Source organism: Gouania willdenowi, chromosome 2, assembly GCF_900634775.1.
Source record: "Gouania willdenowi chromosome 2, fGouWil2.1, whole genome shotgun sequence".
Classification (NCBI taxonomy): Eukaryota; Metazoa; Chordata; class Actinopteri; order Blenniiformes; family Gobiesocidae; genus Gouania; species Gouania willdenowi.
Genome location: NC_041045.1, coordinates 12,926,124 through 12,951,424, shown reverse-complemented (window position 1 = coordinate 12,951,424; position 25,301 = coordinate 12,926,124). Strand labels below are relative to the sequence as shown.

Sequence of the window (25,301 nt, the reverse complement as noted above, 5' to 3'; positions counted from 1 at the left end):
TTATTATTATTATTATTATTATTATTATTATTATTATATCTACGGCGCCATCTACTTGAGTGGAGGTGCGGAAGTGGCACAATTTTCAAGGTTTTTATGTTTAAATAAAAAAAAATTTTAAATATTGATTTAAAATCAGCACCCAAAAAATTGCGATATACTGTATCGTGAAATCAATTTTTCCCCACACCCGTAGTTATAAGGAGGTTTGGAGCGTCCATCTTTCTGCAGCAAAGTCTCGCGGGATGAGATTTTACGAGAGTTACGAGGCGCCTTCCCAAAACAACGTTCAATGGTAACACGTTCAAAGCGCAATTATACTTTGTCGACATTTAGAAATATCGCTTTTATTTTGTGAAAATCTGTAATGGAAACCCAGCTATTGACTTCCTGTGTCCTCTGCTTTGATTTCAGTGATGAAGACGGGCGAGAGCGGCCTCACCGTCTTCAGGCTGCTCACTAAGGAGAATCGCTGGAAGTGGGTTCAGGCCAACGCCAGACTCGTCTACAAGAACGGACGACCAGATTACATCATTGCCACCCAGAGGCCTTTGGCGTACGTGCTTTACACAGATCAACTCTCTGCGTTTTCTGTAATATCTCGTCTTTGGTGCTGAGAGGGTGTGTGTGTGTTTGTGTGTCAGGGTTGGGGTCAATTACATTTTTCCAGCTACAATTACATTTTCAATTGCCCATGTTCAGTTGTGATTACAGTGACCAGCATTTTTACCATTACATTTCAATTATTTTTGTATCCTACAATTATGTTCTCAATTACTAAAGTTCAATTACAAGTAATCACAATTACTGAGCCTGGAATAATAATAAAAGTTAACCTTATTTTGTGTTAGCTTTCTGTAAGCATCTCTTATCCTAACAGGTCCTAAATCAGCTGTAAAATGCACTAAAAACTAATATCTATCATCTAATTTCTTATCTATTGGTTACCTTGTAAGGCTTCCTAATCAATGAAAATATAGCTTTTAATATTTTTTTACGACAAGTTGACAAGTTATATAATGCAGAAAAAACATAAGAATGACCTTGAGCAAAGGTCAAGGTCACACATTGAAAGGAAATGTTGTTCAATGGTACCCGTCTGAGCGCTGTACCTCAATTTGTTATAGGGAAAAATATTTTTATTTTTTTTTTGTGATGTCATGAACTTTGACCCCTACCTTTTTACTGGTAGGGCGTACAGCTTTGGTCCAATGAAATGAAACACTCCACATGAGCTTTTCATAAATGTAAGCATCAAACATGTTTGATAAATATTCATAGAGTATGGCAAATTTTGGTTTTTCCACTCTTGACACAACCTTGACCTTGAACTTGACATTTTGACTCCTGAAAAGGTCAACTTTACATCCTTGACATTGCCCCTATGAGATGACATATGTGTCATTAGTGCTGCATTAATAGCCCAAGAGGAGTTCCACGACAAAGGAGTTGGGGAAGAAAAATAATAGAGAACTCCAACGAGAACAATGTACTTGACAATTTTCAATTGACAAGTACAATTACGCCATAATTGTAATTAGTTGTCAGTTACGCTATAACAATTATAATTGACCTTGGTGTGTGTGTGTGTGCGTCGGCAGGGAGGAGGAAGGGGCGGAGCACCTGAGGAAGCGTTCCATGCACCTTCCTTTCACGTTCGCCACAGGAGAGGCTCTGCTCTACCAGACGGGTCACCCACTGCACGGCTTCCCCGACTCAGCGCGCGGGAAAGCTAAAGGCAGCAGATCCAAGAAGGGGCGAGTGGACAGCAGCTCCTCAGACGAGCTGGACCCAAAGTCCCTGCTGGGGGCGCTAATGAGCCAGGATGGGTCCGTGTACATCTGCCAGCCAGATGCGGAGCCTCGGCCGTCCCAGGAAGGACTCAGCGGAGCGTGGGTGGCCGAAGGCCGGCCTGGGGCGGAGACCGTGTCAGGCTGCGACCCGCTGCTGTCCACGCTGGACTCTCTGACACTGGACGCAGAGGACACGTGCTCCAACAGCGAGCTGTTCAGCGCCCTGGAGAACCTGGGCCTCAACGCGGAGGACCTGGAGCTGCTGCTGTTGGACGAGCGGATGATTCAGGTGGAGCTGGACCCCGACCGCACGCCCTCACTCAGCGACATCCTCACCAACAACGAGATCCTCTCCTACATTCACGACTCCCTGCAGAGCGACGCGGGTGGCAACACGGGGGGTTTCATTCCTCCTGATCCCGGACGAGCCCCCATAGTACAGCTGTCCCAGCAGATGCAGCAGCACGCGGGGGCCCCGCTCACGAGCAACAACCACTGGCTGCTCACCGCACACAACCACACAGACTCCTCTGCTGTCAAACACACACATGTGAATGGGAAACACACACACATGAACTCGCACTGGCCTGTGCAGCAGAACCAAGTGAGCACCAACATCACCCAGAGCCCCCTGAGCACCAACAGACACTACGTGGCCCTGGAGGATCAGCGTCACTACCAGGCTGTAGCGGACTCGCCCTCCTTCCAGCTCCCAGTTCCTCAGAGCTCTCAGGCCCCCGGCTCGGCTCTGGAGCTGGAGCAGCTCCTGGCTCTGACGCAGCCGTCCTTAGAGGCTTACAGTGTGTTCAGCAGCTCCCAGGACTCAGCGCACAGCAAGGTAAAGGGATGGGCGATATACACTAAAAAATAAATTATCCCGACAATTTATGGTATTTATCACGGTAACAAAAAAAATGACGATAAATAAAAACAATAAATAAATAAAACAATTCCCAACTTAAAGTATAAACAGGTTCCTTACACACAAATTCATTTGAATACATCAACACTAGACACATTAAAAAAAGGTATAATAGCTGACTCAAACAGCTCATGGGCTGATATTTTATGGATTATATTAGTGCATGTGGGTCACTTTATTAGTGTTATTTAGGGCTGGGATAAACAATTATTTTTTAAGCAAATAATCTTGCGATTATTTTTTCGATGCATCGATTAATCTAACGATTAATTTTTCCAGTTCGATTGTCTCCCCATTAATTGACTAAAAGTGTTGATTTACATATCTGAAATTAAAAAAAACGTGAATTCCTAAACATATATGTTTATTCCGTGCGTGCGTGCGGCTGCTGTTGCTGCTGCTACCGCTGATGTCACGGCGGGCATTTCTTCCTTGTCTCGTCGACGCGCTGCCGTTCAGTCATACCCGGGATAAAGAACGAGGGTTACGGGGAACAGCTACCTTCAATGAACGAGTGCGCCTTCACTGCCTTGCACTTTTGAGATTCGGAGGAGCCACTCGCATTAGTTATTCTCCGGCACCGCCATCTCTGTTTTGGTCGGACGACGCATCGGCGGGCATATTTTGCGTCGACGTCATTGATTACGTCGACGCGTTATCCCGGCCCTAGTGTTAATGTATGTAATTCATTTATTTCCTCAGTTAAAATGAAATTATTTCCTTAAAAAAAAGCACATCAGAAGCAAAATTAACTCCATTAGTGTTTTTACTGCTGCTGAATCTTGTTTATTTTATATCTGATAATGAGTTACATAAAGTTGTGGTTGATAAATGTCTCTGATTTCCTGTAATCAAACCAGATCAAGCTGATGATTTAATCATTCGGGATATTTAGGTCTAATAATCTCAATAGTAGGGATGTAACGATTAATTGTAAGGCAGTTAAAAATCAATTCATAGGTATCACGGTTCATATCACGTATCATAACGCCTTCTACTCTTAAACATGTTCATAAATGATTCCTTACCCCTTTAGCACCAAAAGAATATCTGTAATATTACGTGAATATCTGTAAAAGTCATTTTTCTATTAGCTCTGTCTCCTAGCGCGTAGCATCTCTTCTTCACTGCATGAATATCTGCATGTCAACCGACCACTGGGTTACCAGCGCCCTCTGCTGTTCCAAACAAATATCTGACGTAAATACAGTGAAATGACTGTTGTTTTTAAGTCGAATTGCCAAGGCACAAAATACATTTTCAGTTGCACTTTTAAAAAGAAAAAAGAACTATTATGCAGTTTTGCATTGTTTACTATAGAACCAGAATTTAGATTAATAGGTTTCTTCTTCATTTGTATTATTCCTATATTTATTTCATTCAAGATTTATTTTTAGTTAAATTGTATTGTTTTGAATAGTTTATCAAGGGATTCTTTCGACAATGAAAAATAAAAGGAAAATAGTACAGTATTTTCTAGTTTTTTCCCGAAAAAAATGAAGGAATATTTTTCAGTCATCATTTGTCTACAGTCCCACTTTGTAGAATAAATCGTGAGAGAATCGTATAGTGAACCCAGTATCGTGAATCGAATCGTATCGGGAGTTGAGTGAATCGTTACATCCCTACTCAATAGTTACGTCAGTCTAATGGGACCAGCTTCATGAAATATAATTAAAAATATTGCATTCCACAAGTTGGGACGGATGAATAGTGACGTTAGCTTAATGCTAACATTTCTTTCACATGACGTGTGACGTGTTTAGCTTTTATCCTTCCATACAAGTGTTAAATCTGACCATAAACATTTTAGCCCCTGGAACAATGTTTTTAGGATCATTCTTGGCTAAATTGTGGGACAAATGGCCCACGGCCCTTGCTATTTTACGACATGGGAATTTATCGTTTCTGTCGTGGGATGACATATTCTTACCAGTGAGAATGTATTTGACGACATATCGCACATTCTTACCCAGGGATCACACTCATTGATGCAGCCTGAAGTGGCTTTTTGTCCTTAGATATCAGCCGTTGGCCCTCCAACGCTCACTGTCAGGGATTTTATCACGAGTCGGCACACACAGGCCTGGGGCGCACACAGAGCTCAGATGAAACTGTGCTGATGTGAGCAGACAGTACATGTAAATAAGACGAGGGAGAGACCGGTGAAAGCAGTCAGAGCCTTCTTCGTTGTCTGTGTTTACTTCCATGTTTTCACTGAAGTTTATTCATATGTGTATCAAAGATGGTGAAAAAAAACTTCAGCGATGGCATAGCTGATGGTCTTTGTGACGCAGCTTTATGTAATGATCACATGTTACACACATGTTAACAAATGAGGTCAAAACTGAAGCTTTTGGTTGATCATGTTAGTGAGAGGATTTATTAGCCATTAGACCAGGGTTTTTTGGGGTCGTGACCCTGTTTTAATATAGCAAATTTCTGGCAACCCCAGAGCAATTATTTTCCTCTAAAATGAGTTTTTTGATCATATTTGTTTTCTTTTATACAAATACAGAGTAGCCAGGATTAGTGGACAAAGTGACATTATGTGCCAATTCAGATAATTTTATACTGCATTTTATTTTAACTAGATTTATAGTTGACAAAGTGAAAGTATAGAATACAGTTGTTTGAGATTGTGTGCGATGTTTTAATTTGAGTAAAGAATAACAATTAAAGCCACGAAGGAGTGGCCGGGGTCGGTAACCCATGTGTATCAAATATGAGACTGTTTGAACATTGTATATGAGAGGCATCGCGGTTTTCTATTATGGCGTGCGGCATCTGAGAACGCAAAGCATGACGGGTAATTTTCACATCGATTCTTGTTTAGGGCTGGAGAGTCATCATGTGTATCAAATATGAGGCTGTTTGAACGTTGTATATGAGAGTTATAACGTTTTTTCTATTATGGCGTGCAAACTGGCACCAGTCGAAAAAACCCAGTATGAAAGGGAAAACCAGTTAAAAATTACTCCCAGTAAATTTGATGCAAATCCATTAGAAAATAGCCAAGATACAGCATTTAGAATGTGATGGCGAAGGATTTTCCAGTGACATTATAGGCCCCTCCCACTGATCACATCCTGTTTTTTCTTCATTAGCAACCTGCTCCCATCTTATAAGACTCATCCAACACTATTTTGAAGTCAACACGATATATTGTCTTTCCACTAAAAGCGGCGTCCTCTGAGAAAGCAAGGCATGATGGGTAGTTTTAACATTGATTGTTGTTTTAGGGCTGGACAGTCATCATGTGTATCAAATATGAAGCAGTTTGAACTTTGTATATTAGAGTTAAATGCATTTTTCTATTTTGGCGTGCCATAGTTGCTAACAGTGATGATGACCGTAAATGGCGCCTGTCGAAAATGCAAGGCATGATGGGAAATGTTTCAAGGCAGTCATGAATAGGCTTGGACAAATGTCATTTGCGTGAATTTTGATGCTGATTGAACTTTGTGTCGGAGTTATGTTTTTTTTTTTTTTTTGATTGTGGCATGCTTCAGAAATTAGCATTGCAACTTTGTGGCCGCGCCACGACCAAACCATCAGGGATACGCAAATTATTTCGCTAATTTTTCATCTTCAGTGGGTCGTAAGTGTTCTGGCTGAGTTTGAAGTGAATCGGATGAAGCCCCTCAGACTAGTTCGCGCAAATGCGTTTCTTCATTTTTGACCTTTGACTCAAGATGGCTTACTTCCTGTTTGGTTTTGGGCGTGGGTCATTCATAACTTTTTGCTCATCTTGGGGTCAAGATTACATGTGGCGAATTTCGTATACATCGGGCAAACCTGCCGGTCGTGCGGTTCCGTTCTATTTTTGGCGTCTATAATGCGCCAAAATATCGAATTGTTCAGCAGGCCTGAGGTGCGTGCAAATTTTGGTGAGACTTTGGGCATTCTAAGGGGTAAAACTGAAAATACCCTAGAAAAGCAAAAACGATAGGTTCCTACGGCCAGTATGGCCCTCGGACCCTAATTATTTAAAGGGGCAGTATGATGGAAAAATTCACTTTATAATGGTTTTGCTACAGTGATATACATTCCTTTAGCCTCATTCAGAGGCCAAAGTTGAAAAAGTTGTTTCCTCCCTCTCTTGTTATTTCACATTTTGTAAAAAGTCAGCTCCAAACGGGCCAGTTGGGATTCCCCACCCCCCAATCCATCATAAGGTGGAAACTCCTCCTCCTGACAATCCGTGCTCCTCCTACCCTATAAGAATGTGAGCTCCTCCCTCTCAAACTATCACAGCTAAAACAAACAGGACAAAGGCAGGTTGATATTACAGTTAATATCTTTACGTTCAGTTTAAAGATAATCCGAAGAGTAGCTTGAGCGCTCACAATCAGTTTCACTTTTAGTAGCCGTTACACCACCTCGTATTGCTTTTATGGGATGATCTGACGTGTTTGTGACCCAATGCGACGCAGTGGTCAGACAAAACATTGGACTATCACCTTAAATGGACTATTTACTGTATGTGGTCAGTAGAGGTGAGGAGGAGAAGAAAGCGACTGTTTAAGTTTTACTGCTGCTGCTGCTGCTGCTGTGTGTTTATGCCAACTCATGCATATGCTTGAAGGCCCAAAAAACTGCCTGTTTTTAGGAGCGCTCCGAAATTGTGTTTTCAGAGGCTAAAACTCTAGAAAACAGGCGAGTTTGGGAAAATGAACCTCAAATACTTTGTTGTTAGGGTTCTTAGAACAATTGGAGATGGGTGAAAAATAGCCTCATACTCAACTAATTAATAAACACAATACATAATTCTAATCAGTATTTATTTTGTTTTATTATTACTACAAAATTCAGGCAAATTTACATGGGGTCACAACCCCAAGGTTGAAAAACCCTGCATTAGACTATTAACCCCAATTATTATCATCAGATATTGAAGGATAGTTTTTCAATGTCTTTGATTATAGACTTGATTAGGGATGTAACGATTAATCGTAAGGCAGTGTAGGGGAACAAAGGGTGATTAATATACAAAAATATGAATTATTCATTTTTAATATGTTCATTGAGGTGCCATCAAGAATTGAGTTTTAAGTGTCGTAGATCACTATATTTTAATTAATTGTTACAGTTCCCTGTTTTTGTAGTGGGTTCTTGACGTCAGAATAGAGGTTTAATAAAAGTTTAAATGTCAATAAAAACACAGCGTTTACAATATGTACATGTTTGTTTTACAGGCTATTAACATGATGATAAATTAGGCAGTTTCACAATTATTCACAGTTGTTTTGACTCATTGGTATCACACAAAATGTACATTTTAACACAGCTGTATGGTATCTACACATTCTGAGTGTTTTAGATGTTTGTGTGAATTTGGCATTTATAGGGATTTTCTAACGCTCATAGTCCAAAATGAAAATTATGGACTATGAATCTAGAATTTTCGATTGAGAGAATTTGTTAAGTTATAAACCACCTTTTTGTCAGAATTGTGTGTGCGTGCAGTTTTACCCTCCTTCGAACAGGCGTGATGATGACAGCTCCTTCTGCGTAACCAGCAGTGTGTGGGGAAAAAGTTTTTCCTGCGTTTTTCCGAAGACGTTTTTCCGCTCATTCACTGTACGGGCCCACGGGATACTGTCGGCCTGGCTGGGGTTCTGGTTCTCCTACACGGCACCACTCCTGGACGTCAATGGGTAGTTTAACTAACATGTTCTCAAATCAAAGATGCTAGAGTTTGTTAAAGCTCAGTCATGGGAGGCTATAAAAATTGATTTGCTCCAAAAATTAAAAACTGCTTGGACAAGATGGTGGGGCTGTCCCACATGTGCTTCTTAAACAAAGAGTCATAAAACTAGACAGGGTGTTACCATGTTAGGTCTAAAATGGAGCATGTGTGCCAATTGTATGAACCCTTGAAAAATGACTTACAATTGATTATCCCTTAAATGACTGATTTGAATTATTTCTAGCTTGAACCATGACAAAAGAGGACAAATACACTTTGATCAATGATCATGGAATATGAAGTTATAAACATTTCCCTTGATATGTGATTGCATTAGTGCTTAAATATATCAGATGGAGGCACACGATGAGTCTCTTTCCTGTAGAAAAATGGTTAAAATCGAGGTCCCATGTCTGAAATTCGTTTAAATCACATTTCTGCCTTTAAAGCATCAGATGGTGTATAGGTTTTATTTTTATTTCTTCCTTTTTAATCTTCATGTTGAAGAGGATGTCTCTGGTGTAGGGTGTCAGGTTACATCCCTGTTATCTCTGTGGAATGTCTGTTCTTTGGGGAGGATGGGTGTCAGCAAAGAGTCTGCAGGGAGAAGGGCTGGGATTTGAAGAAATGTTCCTTGGTCCATTTTTCCATTGTCTGTTTTTGAGTCATAAAAGTGTAATAAAATTCCAAACGTGCGACAGTGTTTTTACCGCCTTTTGACCATCGACCAGGGTTCCTACAGCAGTTAAAAATTGATTCATAGGTACCACGGTTCACATCGATTCTCTGAAAATTGAGTCGCAGTAATTTTTTTAAATAGCAGAGGATGATATATATTTATCCTTCTCTTGTCCAAATGCTGAGGCGGCGGGCAGAATCTGCTATTACTTTCTTTCTGGCCGCCTTCTACTCTTAAGCATGTTCATATATGATTCCTTACCCCTTTAGCACCGAAACAATATCAGTAATATAACGTGAATATCTGTAAAAGTCACCTTTTTCTATTAGCTCTGTCTGCTAGCTCATAGCATCTCTTCTTCACTGCTGGAAAAGCTGCATGCCAACCGACCACTGGGTTACCAGCGCCCTCTGCTGGTTCAAACATATCTGACGTAAATACAGTGCAGACTGTTTTTTTTTTTTTAAAGTCCAATTGTTAAGGCACAAAATACATTTTCAGTTGCACTTTTAAAAAGAAAAAGAACTACTATGCAGTTTTTCATTGTTTACTATAGAACTAGAATTTAAATTAAGAGGCAAATTCATTTGTATTATTCCTTTATTCATTTCATGATTTATTTTTTGTTAAATTGCATTGTTTTGAATAGTTTATCAAGGGATTCTTTTGACAATTTTCCCAAAAAAAATAATGGCATATTTTTCAGTCATAATTTGTCTACAGTCCCATTTTGTGAAATAAATCATGAGAGAATCGTATCGTGAACCCAGTATCGTGAATCGAATCGTATCTGGAGATGAGTGAATTGTTTCATCCCAAGGTTTGATGTTTGAAGTTAATAATACAGAAAATTACAATAAGACCACGTTAGCAACGATCAAAAGCCTGTCAGGTTCAGAAAAAAATGTTTGTTTGTTTATTTACACTCAATGAGCCATGTTTTTACTGGAGATAACTTCCTTAGTGTTGGACTGTGTGTGTGTACATATTTGTGTGCGTCCGAGCGTGAAGATCATCGCTGCAGTTTAGAGGAAAAACAAACTGAGGCTCCACAAAGAGGCGGTAAAGAAAGCCTAACGAACAGAATAAGGTCGGCCCCAGCAGGCATCCATTCAGCCTCCTCTGTTATTCTTCAGGGTCAGTGGCTGTCGCTGAAAGAGGAATGCTGGCAGGCTATCCAGGAGAGCATGACCTACAATTTGACTGTCATCATTACCTAATGCGGAGCAGGGCTGCGCGGGGGGTGAACCCGGGTCTTGCTCGCAGCTCAGCAGCACATCATCATTATCATCATCGTCGTCATCGTATGAGGCCAAAACCACCTTATTGCACCTGATTTGAAGAGACGACTAAAGTCGAGTCACATTAATGCAAAGGTGGACATGAGTAAACATCAGGGCATGTGTTCACGTGTGGAACAAGACTCACTGGATCTACATCCACTGTGTGCTAACGTTGCTAGCGTCCTGCTTTAACGTCGCCGCTATGTGCTAAGCAAAGCTAAGCTAACACAACCACGGTTTGGTCCCATGCCCATAACCAGGGATGGTTGAACACAAAGGTGAAGTGTAAATAATGAGCTGCTATACACTGTAGTGTTGCTCTAATCCAGGGGCTCTCAACCCTGAGGGTCAGGACCCCATTTGGGGTAGCGAGACACTGGGAAAGGGTCGCCAGAAGTATCATTTTTTATGAGTCCATTTTTGCTTTTTTTTTTTTTTTACAATTTTTCTGCAACGACACCAAACTTGCCATATTTGAACCTATTTTCATCACTTTTCCCACTTTTTTTGCCATTTTTTTTGCTCATTTTGATGCATTTTTGCGACATTACTCCCATTTCTGCCATTTCATCAAATTTCAATGCCTTTTCTGCACATTCTTTCCACTTTCAAGACATTTTCAGCACCTATAAACCCTTTCCACCATTATACACACCTAATGTCGCATATGTTGACCCATTATTGTCACTTTTAACCTCTTTTCACCATATTCGTTGCTGATTTTTGCCAATTTAACCACATTCTCGATTTGTCATGCCCATTATTCGCAGGTTTTACTAATTCTTTCTTCTAATTGTTCCAATATTGACACTTTGAAACCCTTTTTGCCACTTTTTCTGTCAGTATTTGGCCACTCTAATTCACCCTAAATCCCATTTCACTACCTTTTCCACCATTTTTGGTCACTTTTAACCCATACTATTTCTGATTAAAACAAGGGTTTACATCTTTAAGATGACTATGTACTATGGTGCAAATAATAATAAACTTCCTGTATAACATTGGATATTATTCATCTAAATAAATTATTGTGGTTATCACAGATTCATAGAACAATGGACCATCATTTTGCTGACTTTATGGATGGACCCCAAAAATCTCTCCCCTTTATTCCCCCTTTTAGATGACCCTGTCTCCTCATGACTGTTCTTCAATGTTCATGTCTGTGTTCAACCACTTTCAGCTACAATGGGGGTCCCTGGTCTCTGGAGCCTTTATTTTGGGGGTCGTGGGCTGAAAAGGTTGAGGACCACTGGTTTAATCGGTTCCCAGTGCTGACTGGGAGCCTGATCACTTTAAGATGACTGGTGTATGTCGTCCAATCGCTCAGTCGTCATTAAACCTTTGCACAAAGTTAATCTCACCAGCGATGGAGACCACAACAATGTGATTGTAGTGTCCATGGGCCACGTTTTCTTGTCATCCAGTATTTTTTGCTGTTTTGTGTTATTTTCTTGTCCTTTTCTGTAACTTTGTATGTTTTTGTTGTCATCTTGTGTGCTTTTACTGTTGTTTTGTGCGTTTACTTTACAGTTACCAACTGGAACATTCTGTGTGTAACCGTGTGTTGTTGTCCTTTCAGCTGGAGAACGCTCACCTCATCTCTGCCACAAACGCAGCCTACGTCAGGACGTGTCTGCTTCCCAACGGGAACACCGACGGACTCCCGGCTCTGCAGGACAAGTCTGGTTATTTCCTCTGAGGCTGAGGGGGAGGAGCTTCCTATCTGCGTCATCACAGAACCTTTCATTGCCATCGGGGCTTACTCACTGCAGTCACTCTGAAGGATTCAGACCTTCGCCGACCACAATGCACCACTACTCATGCTCCAAAGTCAGGTTACAGGTGTAGTGAAGACAAACCAAAGAACTTAGGGAACAGAAAAACAGAACACCTGAAAGTTTAAAGCAGAAAGAATGGGATTGTTGTCCTCTGACACAAGAATTAAACATCTGCCTGTAAGCAGCAACACTGACAGTGCCATTCTGTGTCCATCAGTGTTGAGACAGAAATCCTCCAAAGCTGCAGGATGTGATGAGCAACATTTAAAGATGAAAGGATACGTGGAACACTTCAAAGTGGAAACAAGCCGCGCTGCAAATCCTTTAAAAGACTTGATTTTTAGCATTTCTTCTCAGCACACTTTACGCCAAACGTTGCATTTCAACGCCGTGCACGCTCAGAGAAGATCTGATGTGCACACTCAGAATGGATGTGATCTGCAGTCTGATGTCAAAAAGCATTTTCTGGTTTCCTGACACTGTGAATAGGTTCTGTTCCTGCCTTCGTTCTGACTCCCAGTGTTTCCACTGTGTGTGTGTGTGTGTGTGTGTGAGAGAGAGAGAGGGAACATCCCCATACACTGAGCCATTAAGGAGCTGTGTGTAAATAATAGATGGCAGAGGAAGTGCATATACACTCTGACATCAGCCGTTATGTTGTGATCCCAGAGGCATTTATTCAAGTTCCAATAGTGAGGAGAAAAGCCTCCAACACGTACGCTGGACATTTGCTGACTTTAGATTCTGCTCAGGCTCTCAACTGATGTGGCTTTGGGAAGCACCGTGACCCCTTATTAATAAACATAACAAATATTAAATGGGAAGGAGCGTTCGGACCCAACATAATATAGAATATCACAGCATGCATCATTAAAGCACATTAAAGGCAACCGCTAGCTAAGCAGGCAACACAAATCGACCACTATTGATTGATTATCATTAACTTGATAAAAAAAACTACATTTACAAAGAAAATACAGGTGAGAGTGATATAAATACACGTGAAAGTGATGTAAATACAGGTATGAGTGATATAAATACAGGTGAAAGTGATGTAAATACAGGGATGAGTGATATAAATACAGGTGAAAGTGATATAAATACAGGTATGAGTGATATAAATACAGGTGAGAGTGATGTAAATACAGGTGAAAGTGATATAAATACAGGTGAAAGTGATGTAAATACAGGTATGAGTGATATAAATACAGGTGAAAGTGATATAAATACAGGTGAAAGTGATGTAAATACAGGTGAAAGTGATATAAATACAGGTGAGAGTGACTTATGAAGAAATTGTCAAACATAGTTTGCATGTTGCCATGGAAACAAATGACATCAGCATGTGAGCAGGTTGTTTCTCCTCAGCAGTATCAAAGAGAGCAACCAATGTGTCATTCCTTGTTGTGTGAGAAATGAGTGGATGCCATGTTTTTAAGAAAATCAAAGCAACAGATCTCAGTCCTCCCATTCCTGTGACAAACACCTTTTCGGGGTCCCAAACCACAAGTTGAGAACCTCTGTTAGTCTCAAACCAAAGCAGGAGAACAAGCAGTTTGTCAGCTCTCAGTGGTTTCTGATGAGACTGAGGTTTCCTGCTCAGCAGTGTCTGCCAGTGGGCTTTGGATCATCATGTTTGGGGCGTGGTCTGGACAGGGGGCGGAGCCGGAAGCGTTAGCATTTAGTACCGAGTGGGATCCTAAAACCGGAGAGCAGTTTCTCTCTCATCGAATGTCTCGCACTTCCACCTCAACACAAATATGCATTTACTCTTGGTGTTCATATGTGAGCCATTATTTAAATGTTCAACCTTGTTGTGAGCTCAGATGATGTGTGAAAGAAATCAAGTGTGTGTGTGTGTGTGTGTGTGCGTGTGTTTCCGTGCGGGCACTACTTTAAAAATCATGGCTCTTTAAAAGCTCCAGCACTGAAAGTAGTACAAAGTGTTTATTGATGCGTCTGAATATTGTTCCCAGGAGTTGTGTGTGTGATTAGGAGACAGTGTTGCACCAAAATCGGTGACCTGTGTGATTCTGTGACAACATTATGTGTGACAGTGATGTTTCCGTATGGCTTTTCTCTGATTACATCATCAGCACATAAATAATGCAAAACTGGGATTTCAGAAAAGCAGGTTATATTCAAACTTTGAGTATGTTCGGGCTCAAAAAAGGGAAACTCTTGAGTTTATGGTTGTAGAAAGCGAGGTGAGTTTTGACGCGTTTCCATTGGCGGCATCGGCTCTACACGGTTTTGGAACCTCAAAAAAGCAGCACCAGGTGACACGGAGGAGGTACTTTTTCCCAGTGGAAACGGGAAAAAAGAGAGTAGAGCCAAGCCGAGTAGAGCCGGTGCCACCATTATACACTGTTATCACGGTAACATACACCTTGAACTGAACCTGCGCGCTAACGTTTTAAATAAGGTTTCCACTTGGCTACGCCCACCTGAACCCCAGTCAGTCATGGATTGTACGTTCATTCCAAATCTGATCGATGTTGAGGCTCCAATAATTAGAGATGCTCTAAGTTGCGACTCGCGAGAGGCGTTTGCATCCAAGACTGGATATTTTTTCTTTCTGTCTCTGTATGCAGAGCAATCAGAAAGGTTGATGATATGCATTCTGAATGATGCAGGAGAACTTCTAGCCTCATCGGGGTGAAATAAGCCAGTCTCTTATGGTTTGTTGCCATGGTAGCTCATGGTAGCTTCGCTCCATTGATGATAGCTTTTTATCGCGCTCGTGCACATGGGTAATTTAAGGTTTACATACTCAGAGTTGATTGACCCACCAGCTGTGATAGAACCAGATACTCAGAGTTTCACATTGCGGGGTATGTTAACCCAGAGTTTATTGATAGATTCAGAGTTTGTTGAACCTCCTCTCTGAAATACCCCCCGGGTTGGTGTAAATAGAAGTCGTGAACATACCCTCAGTGTTTCCCACCAGGGGGCGTCAAAGTGTCCCTGATGAACCCTTAGTGGGCGGAGTAGATGAATGAGGTCACATGATCTGATTGCCCACATATTTTGGTGCAACAATAAAAGGTGCCAAAACAGGAAGTACTTTTACGTCTTTCGCACGTTGAGGAAACTCTGAAACCAAACTGTATGTTTTTTTTTTTTTTTTATGGGACACATGCTTTGTTTTGTTCTTTTTTCTCACTGAATGTGTTGGTGTGTGTTTCCAGGGTTTCTAATAATGCAGTGTGTTATGTATTAAAGGATTCTGTTTATTCATGCTCTCATTCTCCTGTTCATGCTGCTCCTCACCTGTCCAGCAGGTGGCACTGTGCCACACACTGGCCACAGTGCAATTCTGGATCATAAAAGGCAGATCATACACTCAGAAGGGATGTGAAATGAGCCAATCAGACACATTTTCATCAAATACTTCGCCTAAATTCATCTAAAATGTAATATAACAATGAATCAATCTAATTACTATGGAAGCCCATTCCCACCAGTAAAAAAAAAACCCAAAACAGGAAAAAATACAAATCTTAAGTCATAATTATGGGATGCTAAGTTCTAATTATAAGATACTAAGTCATAATTATAAGATACTATTTGATATTATGAGATTAAGTCATAATTATGGGATGCTAAGTTCTAATTATAAGATACTATCTAAATGGTCTTCCATGTGATGCACCAAAACAACAGTTGAAGTGGCTGAGACATCTTCATACATGGATATCATCATTAAATGCATATCATCATCATCACACATGGTGAAATTGTAGTTGTTTTGGAGGAATTTCACAACATCAAAATCAGCCTCTGGACCTTTTTTAGACCTTCATTAACCTTTATAGACCTTATTATACCTTTATATACATTTATAGGCCTTGTATAAATCTTTAAAGACCTTTTTTTAGACCTTTATGAACCTTTATAGACCTTATTATACCTTTATATATATATTTATAGGCCTTTATAGACATGTATGTTTAAAGACCTTTATATACCTTTATAGATCTTTATCGGCATGCATAGATCTTTAAAGGTCTTTATAGGCCTTTATAGACCTGAATATACATTTATAGATCTTTAAAGATTTTTATAGATCTTTATAGGCCTTTTTAGACCTTTTTAGACCTTTAAAAACCTTTATAGGCATTTAAAGACCTTTGTAGGCTTTTATAGACCTTTATAAATCTTGATTGACCTATAGAGGCCTTTATAGACTTTTAAAGACCTTTATAGGCCTTTATATACCTTTAAAGACTTTTATGGATCTTTAAAGACCTTTATAAATATTGATAGACCTTTAGAGACCTTTATAGATCTTTATAGGCCTTTATATGCCTTTAAAGACTTTTATAGCTCTTTAAAGGCCTTTATATACCTTTATAGGCCTTTATAGACCTTTACAAACCTTTAAAGACCTTTATATGCCTTTAAAGACCTTTTAGGTCTTTTATGACTTTTATAGACCTTTAAAGACCTTTATAGGCCTTTAAATACCTGTATAGGCCTTCAAAGACTTGTATAGGCCTTTCTAGACCTGAATATACCTTTATAGATATTTCAAATACTTTTACTGATCTTTATAGACTTTTATATGCTTTTATAGACCTTTATAGGCCTTTATAGACCTTTATATGCCTTTAAAGACTTTTATAGCTCTTTAAAGACCTTTATATACCTTTATAGGCTTTTATAGAGCTTTACAAACCTTTAAAGACCTTTATATGCCTTTAAAGACCTTTTAGGCCTTTTAAGACTTTTATAGAGCTTTATAGACCTTTAACGACCTTTAAAGGTCCTTTAGACCTTTAGAGGCCTATAAAGGTCTCTAAAGGCCTATAAAGAGTTTATAAAGGTCTATAAAAGCCAATACAGGTCTTTAAATGCCTCTATAGATCTTTAAAGATCTTTATAGGCTTTTATAGACCTTTATTGATTTTTATAGGCCTTTATAGATCTGTGTAGGCCTTTAAAGACCTTTACAGAGCTTTATAGACCTTTATAGGCTTTTATAGACCTTTATTGATTTTTATAGGCCTTTATAGATCTGTGTAGGCCTTTAAAGACCTTTACAGAGCTTTATAGACCTTTATAGGCTTTTATAGACCTTTATAGACCTATATGGATCTTATTATTTGATAGGGACAACACACATTAATAGACATCTGTGTATAGTTTTGTTTGTGAGTAGCCCTTGTGCTTCTCTTTTTATTGTGTTTTTAAGTCTGGCCTCTTGTGTTAACTCTTGTCTTTGTGTTCCAGGTATTCCTGAATGTGTCTCCTCCTCCTAGTGATGTCAGCGTGTTTGGGTTGTGAGTGATCAGCTGCCTCATGTTTCCACCCAGGTGTGGCTTGTTCCCAATCACGCCTCTTTTTAATGGAACAGGTTCCATCAGGTAAATAACAGTGGGTTAATGTGTGGGAAGTGATTTCATTCAGTCATTTTGATCTTAAAAGCAGCTTGTGATCATGATTATTATCAAATCATCATTGGTCCTGTGGGTCCCAGTCACTCAGGTGACGCACGCACAGGCACAGGAGGCTTTTAGCTGCTCCGTCCTCACGCTTTTTACACCCACAGATGTGTGAACTCGCGCCCATCTGTGTGTGTGAAGGCAAACAAACACACACACACACACACACACACACACACACACACGCACACGCACACACACACACACACACACACACACACACACACACACACACACACACACACACACACACACACACACACAGAGACAGAAAAAGGCTTCAGGCTCCAATCATTATTATGATATCATATATGATTATCAATTTACATTTATCTAAAAACTGTTCAGTTAACCTGACTCTATTATCTATCTATAAAAGCAAGGAAGTACTGCTTGTGTGTGTGCGTTTGTGGAGCGAATTTCTCCCCCGACGCGGTGTCTGTTCGACCTGAAACTTTGTCAACAGCTTCCACTTACCCCAAGTGTGTGCATCCGTTATTTTGGAGTAAGTTGGTGTTGGAAAATGTTAGTTTTAATTTTATTTAGAGATTACGGCTCCCTCTCTGTAATGAGCGCACTATTTCCGGTTCCGGTTCATGATGTGACTGTGTCGCAGTTTGTTTGGGTTTAAAAGAAAGTTAATATTTCATGGTTATTTCAAATTATTCCCGTGACCCCAAACTACCTTTAAATCACAGGTCACGGACTCCACTCCTCCTCTGTCTCCATCACTGCACCATGCTATCGTCAGCGTCTCAAAAACGGGAGCTCTCTGAATAGATCGTTTGAAATCGTCAGCCACTGGTGAGTCTTTTGCCGTCAAGTTTCCCATTGTTTAAACCATAGAACTGTCTGTGTAATTGCACAATAACGCACTGTTTCACTAGAGTCGGTATTGAACTCAACCCGTTCAATACTCCATCTGGAAAACTGCTGATTCTCTGTGGTGCCGTGCATGGAAGCTCAGCTCTGACCGCTCGGTTTGAAGGTAAACAATGATTTTTGTTTAAAAAAAAAAAAAAAAAAGACAGCCAAATTGTAGATAATACTTTAATTTACTTACTCACTCATGTAGTTTGGAGCTTTACTTTTTGTTTTGACTTTTTTTTGTTACTTTTCTGATTGGCGCTACATGGGCTATGGAGTTTGGTCATTATTGACATTGATGAACACGTACATATTGAATGAATGAATATTGCGCAATTATTGAAACACTTGAGTCTCACTCTGCTGGAGTGGTTTTAAAAGGTGCACTTTGACCTTAACTCTGACCTTAACTTTGACCTTAACTTTGACTTTAACTTTGACTTTGGTGAGCTAGATCAACAAACTGGTATGACAAAGTCTCACACATACCGCTGTGGACAAACCTTTCTTTGGATTAAAAGGATATGAACTGAACGTTTGTACTGAACTGAGCGTTTGCTCTATTGTGGGTAATCCATTTTTTTTTTTTCTGGAATAGTGTATTGTTTGTATTGGTTGTCCTTTTTGTAAATATTTTTGTTAACACACACAGTCAAACTGCGCTGCTGCCTCGTGTATTCATTCACAATCCACAATAATGTGTGCCTTGGATGTACATGCGGCACGCACACAGAGCCAGACTCATATAGTTCCCAGAAGTTATTACCGCTCAATGTGCTCAAAGCGAACAGCGACACATACACATTTCTCCACGAACAAGTCATTATCAATGCTGATATTTTCACCACGTCTTTATAGCCTCATGAGCACCTTCGATGTACATGACATGTTTGTGTGTAATTCAATTTTTTTAGTTTTTCCTTGCCGAAGGAGGGTCTAAGGACAGGGGATGACGTTTATTATCTATTTGCTTAAGTCCAGCAAACATTGGTGCAAACTTTATTTATCCTACACATGTCCCATAGAATTAAACCAGGGAAATTGCACACGCTATTTTACTTTGCACCCGCAAATAAACCCCTTTATAACACTACAGAGTACAGAGTATGTACACCTCTTTGTACATCCAACCTTCAAACACATACTCATTTGGCCACAGTTGACAACTCTACTTAAGCTCCTCCCACTATATAAATACATACTTCCAACAAGCACTGTACTAGTAAGTATTATTATAGTATCTGTTGACATTTTGTGCATCTTGTGTGTTTTCAGATTAATTTTGTATATTTTCTCTCATCTTGTGTGTTTTCAGATTCATTTTTTTTGTTCTCTCACATCTCATTTTCTGTGTTTTGTTGTCACTTTGGATATTTTGTTCCCATTTTGTTGGCATTTTGTGTGTGTTTTGGAAATGTTTTGTTAATTTTCTCTGATTTTGTATATTTTCCTTACATGTTGTGTATTTTTGGAGTAATTTTGTATATTTTCTCTCATTTTGTTTGTTTTTGTTGTCCTTTTGTGTGTTTACTCTAAACCAAATGAGTGTGAGTGTAATGTAAAGCTGAGCTCTGCTCTCTGAGCTCCATGTGCTGCTGACTCTGCATCTTTAATGAGCCAGCCCGAATCATTTATGAGAGTTTTTCTTCTCCCGCAGTCTTCAGCCGGTTAACTTTGCCTGTTTGTGACGTGATCAATCATCCAAGCAAGATGTTGTGTGTCCCACTTTAGCTTCCTCGTCGCTCGGCCCGCCGGGAAAGCTTGACGCTGGCAGAGCAGAGACCACCACTATGCAAGACATTATTTTACTGGGTGGGAAAGAATTGGCCAAAAATGTAAGCTTGTTCCTCCAGTGGGTGAAGTTAGGCTTGGATTTATGAATGTAGCGTGTCATTGGTTCAGATTGTCAGAGTAAAGACGTCTACAGCGAGGCAAGATTTTTTCTAGGTGGTGCTCCTTTACATCAGTGTTTCTCAAATGGGGGTACGTGTTTGAGCAACAGGGGTTATGAGATACTAAGTTATAATTATGAGATATTAAGCTATAATTATGAGATACTAAGTTATAATCATATGTTACATCATAATTATGATATTCTAAGTCTTAACCATGAGATACTGTTATGATAGTTATGATATGCTAAGTCCTAATTATAAGATACTAAGTCATAATTATGAGATACTAAGTTATAATCATGATATGCTATGTCATAATTATGATATTCTAAGTTATAATCATGATATGCTGTCATAATTATGAGATACTACATCATAATTATAAGATACTAAGTTATAATTATGAGATATTAAGCTATAATTATGAGATACTAAGTTATAATCATATGTTACATCATAATTATGATATTCTAAGTCTTAACCATGAGATACTGTTATGATAGTTATGATATGCTAAGTCCTAATTATAAGATACTAAGTCATAATTATGAGATACTAAGTTATAATCATGATATGCTATGTCATAATTATGATATTCTAAGTCCTAACCATGAGATACTGTTATAATTATGATATACTAAGTCCTAATTATAAGATACTAAGTTATGATTATGAGATATTAAGCTATAATTATGAGATACTAAGTTATAATCATGATATGCTGTTATAATTATGAGATACTACATCATAATTATAAGATACTAAGTTATAATTATGAGATATTAAGCTATAATTATGAGATACTAAGTTATAATCATGATATGTTACATCATAATTATGATATTCTAAGTCCTAACCATGAGATACTGTTATGATAGTTATGATATGCTAAGTCCTAATTATAAGATACTATGTCATAATTATAAGATACTAAGTTATAATCATGATATGTTACATCATAATTATGATATTCTAAGTCCTAACCATGAGATACTGTTATGATAGTTATGATATGCTAAGTCCTAATTATAAGATACTAAGTTATGATTATGAGATATTAAGCTATAATTATGAGATACTAAGTTATAATCATGATATGCTGTCATAATTATGAGATACTACATCATAATTATAAGAGACTAAGTTATAGTTATGATATGCTAAGTCCTAATTATAAGATACTAAGTCATAATTATAAGATACTAAGTTCTAATTATGATATGCTAAGTCCTAATTATAAGATACTAAGTCATATTCATGAGATACTAAATTATAATTATCATATGCTAAGTGCTAATTATAAGATACTAAGTCATAATTATGAGGTACTAAGTCATAATTTTGAGATACTATTAGAGGTGTAAAGCAATAGTTATCAATCTGTTTTGGCTCATGTACCCCTTTCTTTTACTTTTGAATCCAAGTACCTCCTTATGTCCGACTATTACATTTTGTTCAGAATTCTGTGAAAAAACAACTATAGAGCAAAATGATGGAAAGAATGAGTGAAAACACACATTTTAAAGAATCACATTTTGTAATGAAGTGAATGAAACAGTATTTAAAGCCTCCTGAATAGATTCATTTTTATAGTTTTTATCCCTTGTATTTTCAGTTCATGTTCTAATCAAGATCATTTCTATCATCACTTTGTGTGTTTTTGTGTCATTTTGTGTATTTTGTTGTTGTTTGTTTATTGTCTATTTTTTTTAGTTGTTTTTGTGTTTTTTAATGTCATTTTGTATGTTTCTCTGTTATTTTTGTGTATTTTAAAGTGATCTTGTATATTTTTCTTTCATTTAGTGGGTCTTTGTTGTCGTTTTGTGTGTTGCTGGTGAAGCTAAGTATTTTTAACTGTAATTTTGTGTATTTTGTTGTTCTTTGTTCTTTTTATTATTCAGTATATTTTTCTGTTATTTTGTGTGTTTTTTGCGGTCGTTTGGTGAGTTGCTGGAAATATTCAGTGTGAATATCAAAATTATTTAAAAATCAAACATTATAAAACCCCATATTTTTCATACTTCCATTTGTAAATTTCCCTTTTTCTCTCTCTCTCTCTCTCTCTCTCTCTCTCTCTCTCTCTCTCCCCCCCGTAGTGCCATTGCGTATCCCCATTTGAGAAACACTAGTGTAAAGTGTACTGAATACTATCCTACTCAAGTAGAAGTACTGTTACTTGATTTTATGCAAGAACAAGTAAGTCATACACAAAATACTAGAGTACAAGTAAAAAGTAGCTCAATTTAATAGTACTTAGAGTAAAAGTTACGAGTTACTTTCACCCCTAATGTTATTTGTTGGTATAAAATTTTGCCACGGTTCCCTTGCATACAGTAAACATCTCATGTAAACATTTATAAAATAAGAGACCAAATCTTACACAATTGGAACGTAATTTATTTTCCACAAAGGTATCTGACCCAGGCCAAGAAGCGGCACCCGCCCCAAAGCAACCCACCAACTGTGCCCAATGGGTGAGGGGCTCACTGGGGCAGAGACCCACGCCCATCACTCTCCACTCTTGGCGCCCAGCCCGAGACAACCCGCAGACTATAGCACCTCAGGACACCACTTGAGGGGGGGCTACCCCCAGCGCACCTGCGGTCGACTCGTCGTGAGGTAAACATCAGTTTAGTCGATTAGTCAGGTACAACTCAGCTGCCTCTTCGTCTTTGCAGCAGAAAAAGGACAGATTGGTGTTAAAAGTGAACACAAAGCGGTGCTAACATCCCAGATTGCAACTTTCACCTAAATATAGACCCCATTTCAAAACTCATTCTAAACTTATTGCAAATAATGAAGACCATCCCTCTGTTTTTATCAAAAACTGTTAAACCTTGCTATCGCATTTTTTAAACATCGGCGTTTTTTTTTTCTTCTTTTTACTAATGGAGCCAATAAATCATTGTTATAATCAAATTACCAACATCTACATGCGGTTTTGATGCAATATGTGTGTCACTTATTTTTTCAAACAAACTCCAATGAATGAAGAGGCCATCGTCGAACAGGACGTCCTTTAACGTTTACTGAGTGGGCCTCTTTTGGCCCTCAAACCCTGAGTTTGACACAATGATCCACAGATGTGTATGTGTGTGTCTGAAATATTTAATATGATCCATCTATAAGCACTCAGGTCCTTCCTCTGATGGAGAACACGGACACTGACCTGCTTTCAGATCTCACTGAGAGGCTTTTTTTTTTTTTATTAGTGGCGCAGGTTTTAAAAATACTCCTTAGAACCATAACATAGAGAACAGGATGATGGTTCCTCTGTTATTGATGTACACAGAGGCGTGGCAGAATAAAGTGTTTATAGTGATGTTTAATTGAGTACCTTTGGAGTTTTTGTTCGGATGTAATTCAGATGTGTCTTTGTCACTTTTTTCCCACATTATTTAGCATTATTCTTTTGTCTGATTTAATGAGCGATTACCAAAAAAAAACCAAGATTATGTTTCACTTCAATTTATAATTAGTTAGTCCTTTATTATTTATCTTTACAACCATTTCAAAAATTTCAGTCTATTTGCTGCCCTATTTGGTATGATTTCCTAAGTATTTTGTCGTCCTGTTTACAAATTCAAAGTCATTTTATTTTTATTTCCATCAAAATATTTGTGCAAACTTTGTCCGATGATGCCCATTTCATGAAATGTCGTGAGGTGAAAATTATTATACGTCATAAATTTGACCCCATTCAATGTTAGTGATAATAATTAGTAATAATAGTTGTCATATTTCATGACTTTTCCAACATTGATTAAGCATGAAATCATCACAATGACATTTTTTATTGGTGTTTGTCTGGGGTCAGTTTGACCCCAAAGTGTTTTAGCCGACCTTACATCCCCACACCCGCAGGTGCAGAGTTGACTATATTCTGTCATGAAAACAACAACACTTTCGTGAGAGTCATGAATGTGCGCCGCAAATTTGAAAAAAAAAAAAGATTTGGATGAAAGATTTTCAAGATAAAACCAACTCTAAAACTGAAAGTTTGACCTGATGATGGCACTGCGGGAAAGGTCATAGGTCATATCATCACCACAACCAATAGGGTTCATAGTCTCGTGTCATTAATGTTGAGAAGATTTGTATGAAAACTATTCAAGATAAATTCATTGTAATTGAGAGATTTGGCCAGATGGTGGCGCTAGAAAGCACGTTGAGGTTTCATTATTAAGGGGTTATTCATGTATTCAACAAATACAAATCAGATTGACCCCAAGGGTAAAATGTGTGAGTAATATTTGAAATCTAGTTTTATGTTTTTAGTAGTAGTCGTTAAAATAAGTCCTTAAAATAATTATTTTATTGATTTATTTATTTTTTTATTTTTTTATTTTCTTTTCTTATTACATTACTAATACTCACAGCATCTTAAAACTGCTCTGAATTTGAGCTCAGATTTTTGATCTCGCAAGTATCCATAACATTAAGCCAAACAACAGCGGTCCCAACACAGAGCCCTGTGGAGCGCCAAACCTGACATTTACTGTCACTTCTTGTTGTTAGTCATGATTAAAATCATTCCTGCCTGCTGAATGTGATCAAGCCAATCACAGCCAGCCATTTGATGAAGCTGCCGTTCCAAGAAGATGAACAGAGTTAACAGCAATGAGTAAAGTGATAGAAAAAAAAAGAGTAACAGTTGGCAAGAAATGGTCCAAAAGTGGTAAGAAAAGAGTGAAAAGTGACTCAAATTGGCCAAAGGCAGTCATGAGTTGCAAAAAAAAATACAAAAAAGAGGAAACAGGTGGTAAAATGTCGAATAAATGAGCAAAATGTGGCATAAAATAGTGAAAAAGGGCAAAATTGTGCAAACTAGTGTTATTTATTGGACCAAAGGGTAGCTTATTTGGATGAAAAGTGGCAAAATATGGGTAAAGAAATCGCAAAAATTGGATAAAAGTGTGAAAAGGAACTTGCAAAAATGGAC

General features: G+C 38.5%; 1 protein-coding gene across 3 annotated transcripts in view; it reads left to right on the top strand.

Moving 5' to 3' along the window:
• Window positions 1-13,425, top strand: part of LOC114475537 (aryl hydrocarbon receptor-like) — a 37,297-nt gene extending 23,872 nt beyond the window's left edge. Inside the window, exons 9-12 of one of the 3 annotated variants that reach the window (XR_003675480.1) lie at window positions 415-556; window positions 1,602-2,631; window positions 11,952-13,151; window positions 13,236-13,425. Coding sequence is in view for 1 of the 3 variants with exons in the window: in XM_028466433.1 (XP_028322234.1) it covers window positions 415-556; window positions 1,602-2,631; window positions 11,952-12,071 (1,292 nt within the window). In the remaining 2 variants the exon portion in view is untranslated. Of the gene's footprint in view, window positions 1-414; window positions 557-1,601; window positions 2,632-11,951 lie in introns of all 3 variants that reach the window. The other 2 variants (XR_003675479.1, XM_028466433.1) reach the window with 2 other exon arrangements.
• The last annotated feature ends 11,876 nt before the right edge of the window (window positions 13,426-25,301 follow it).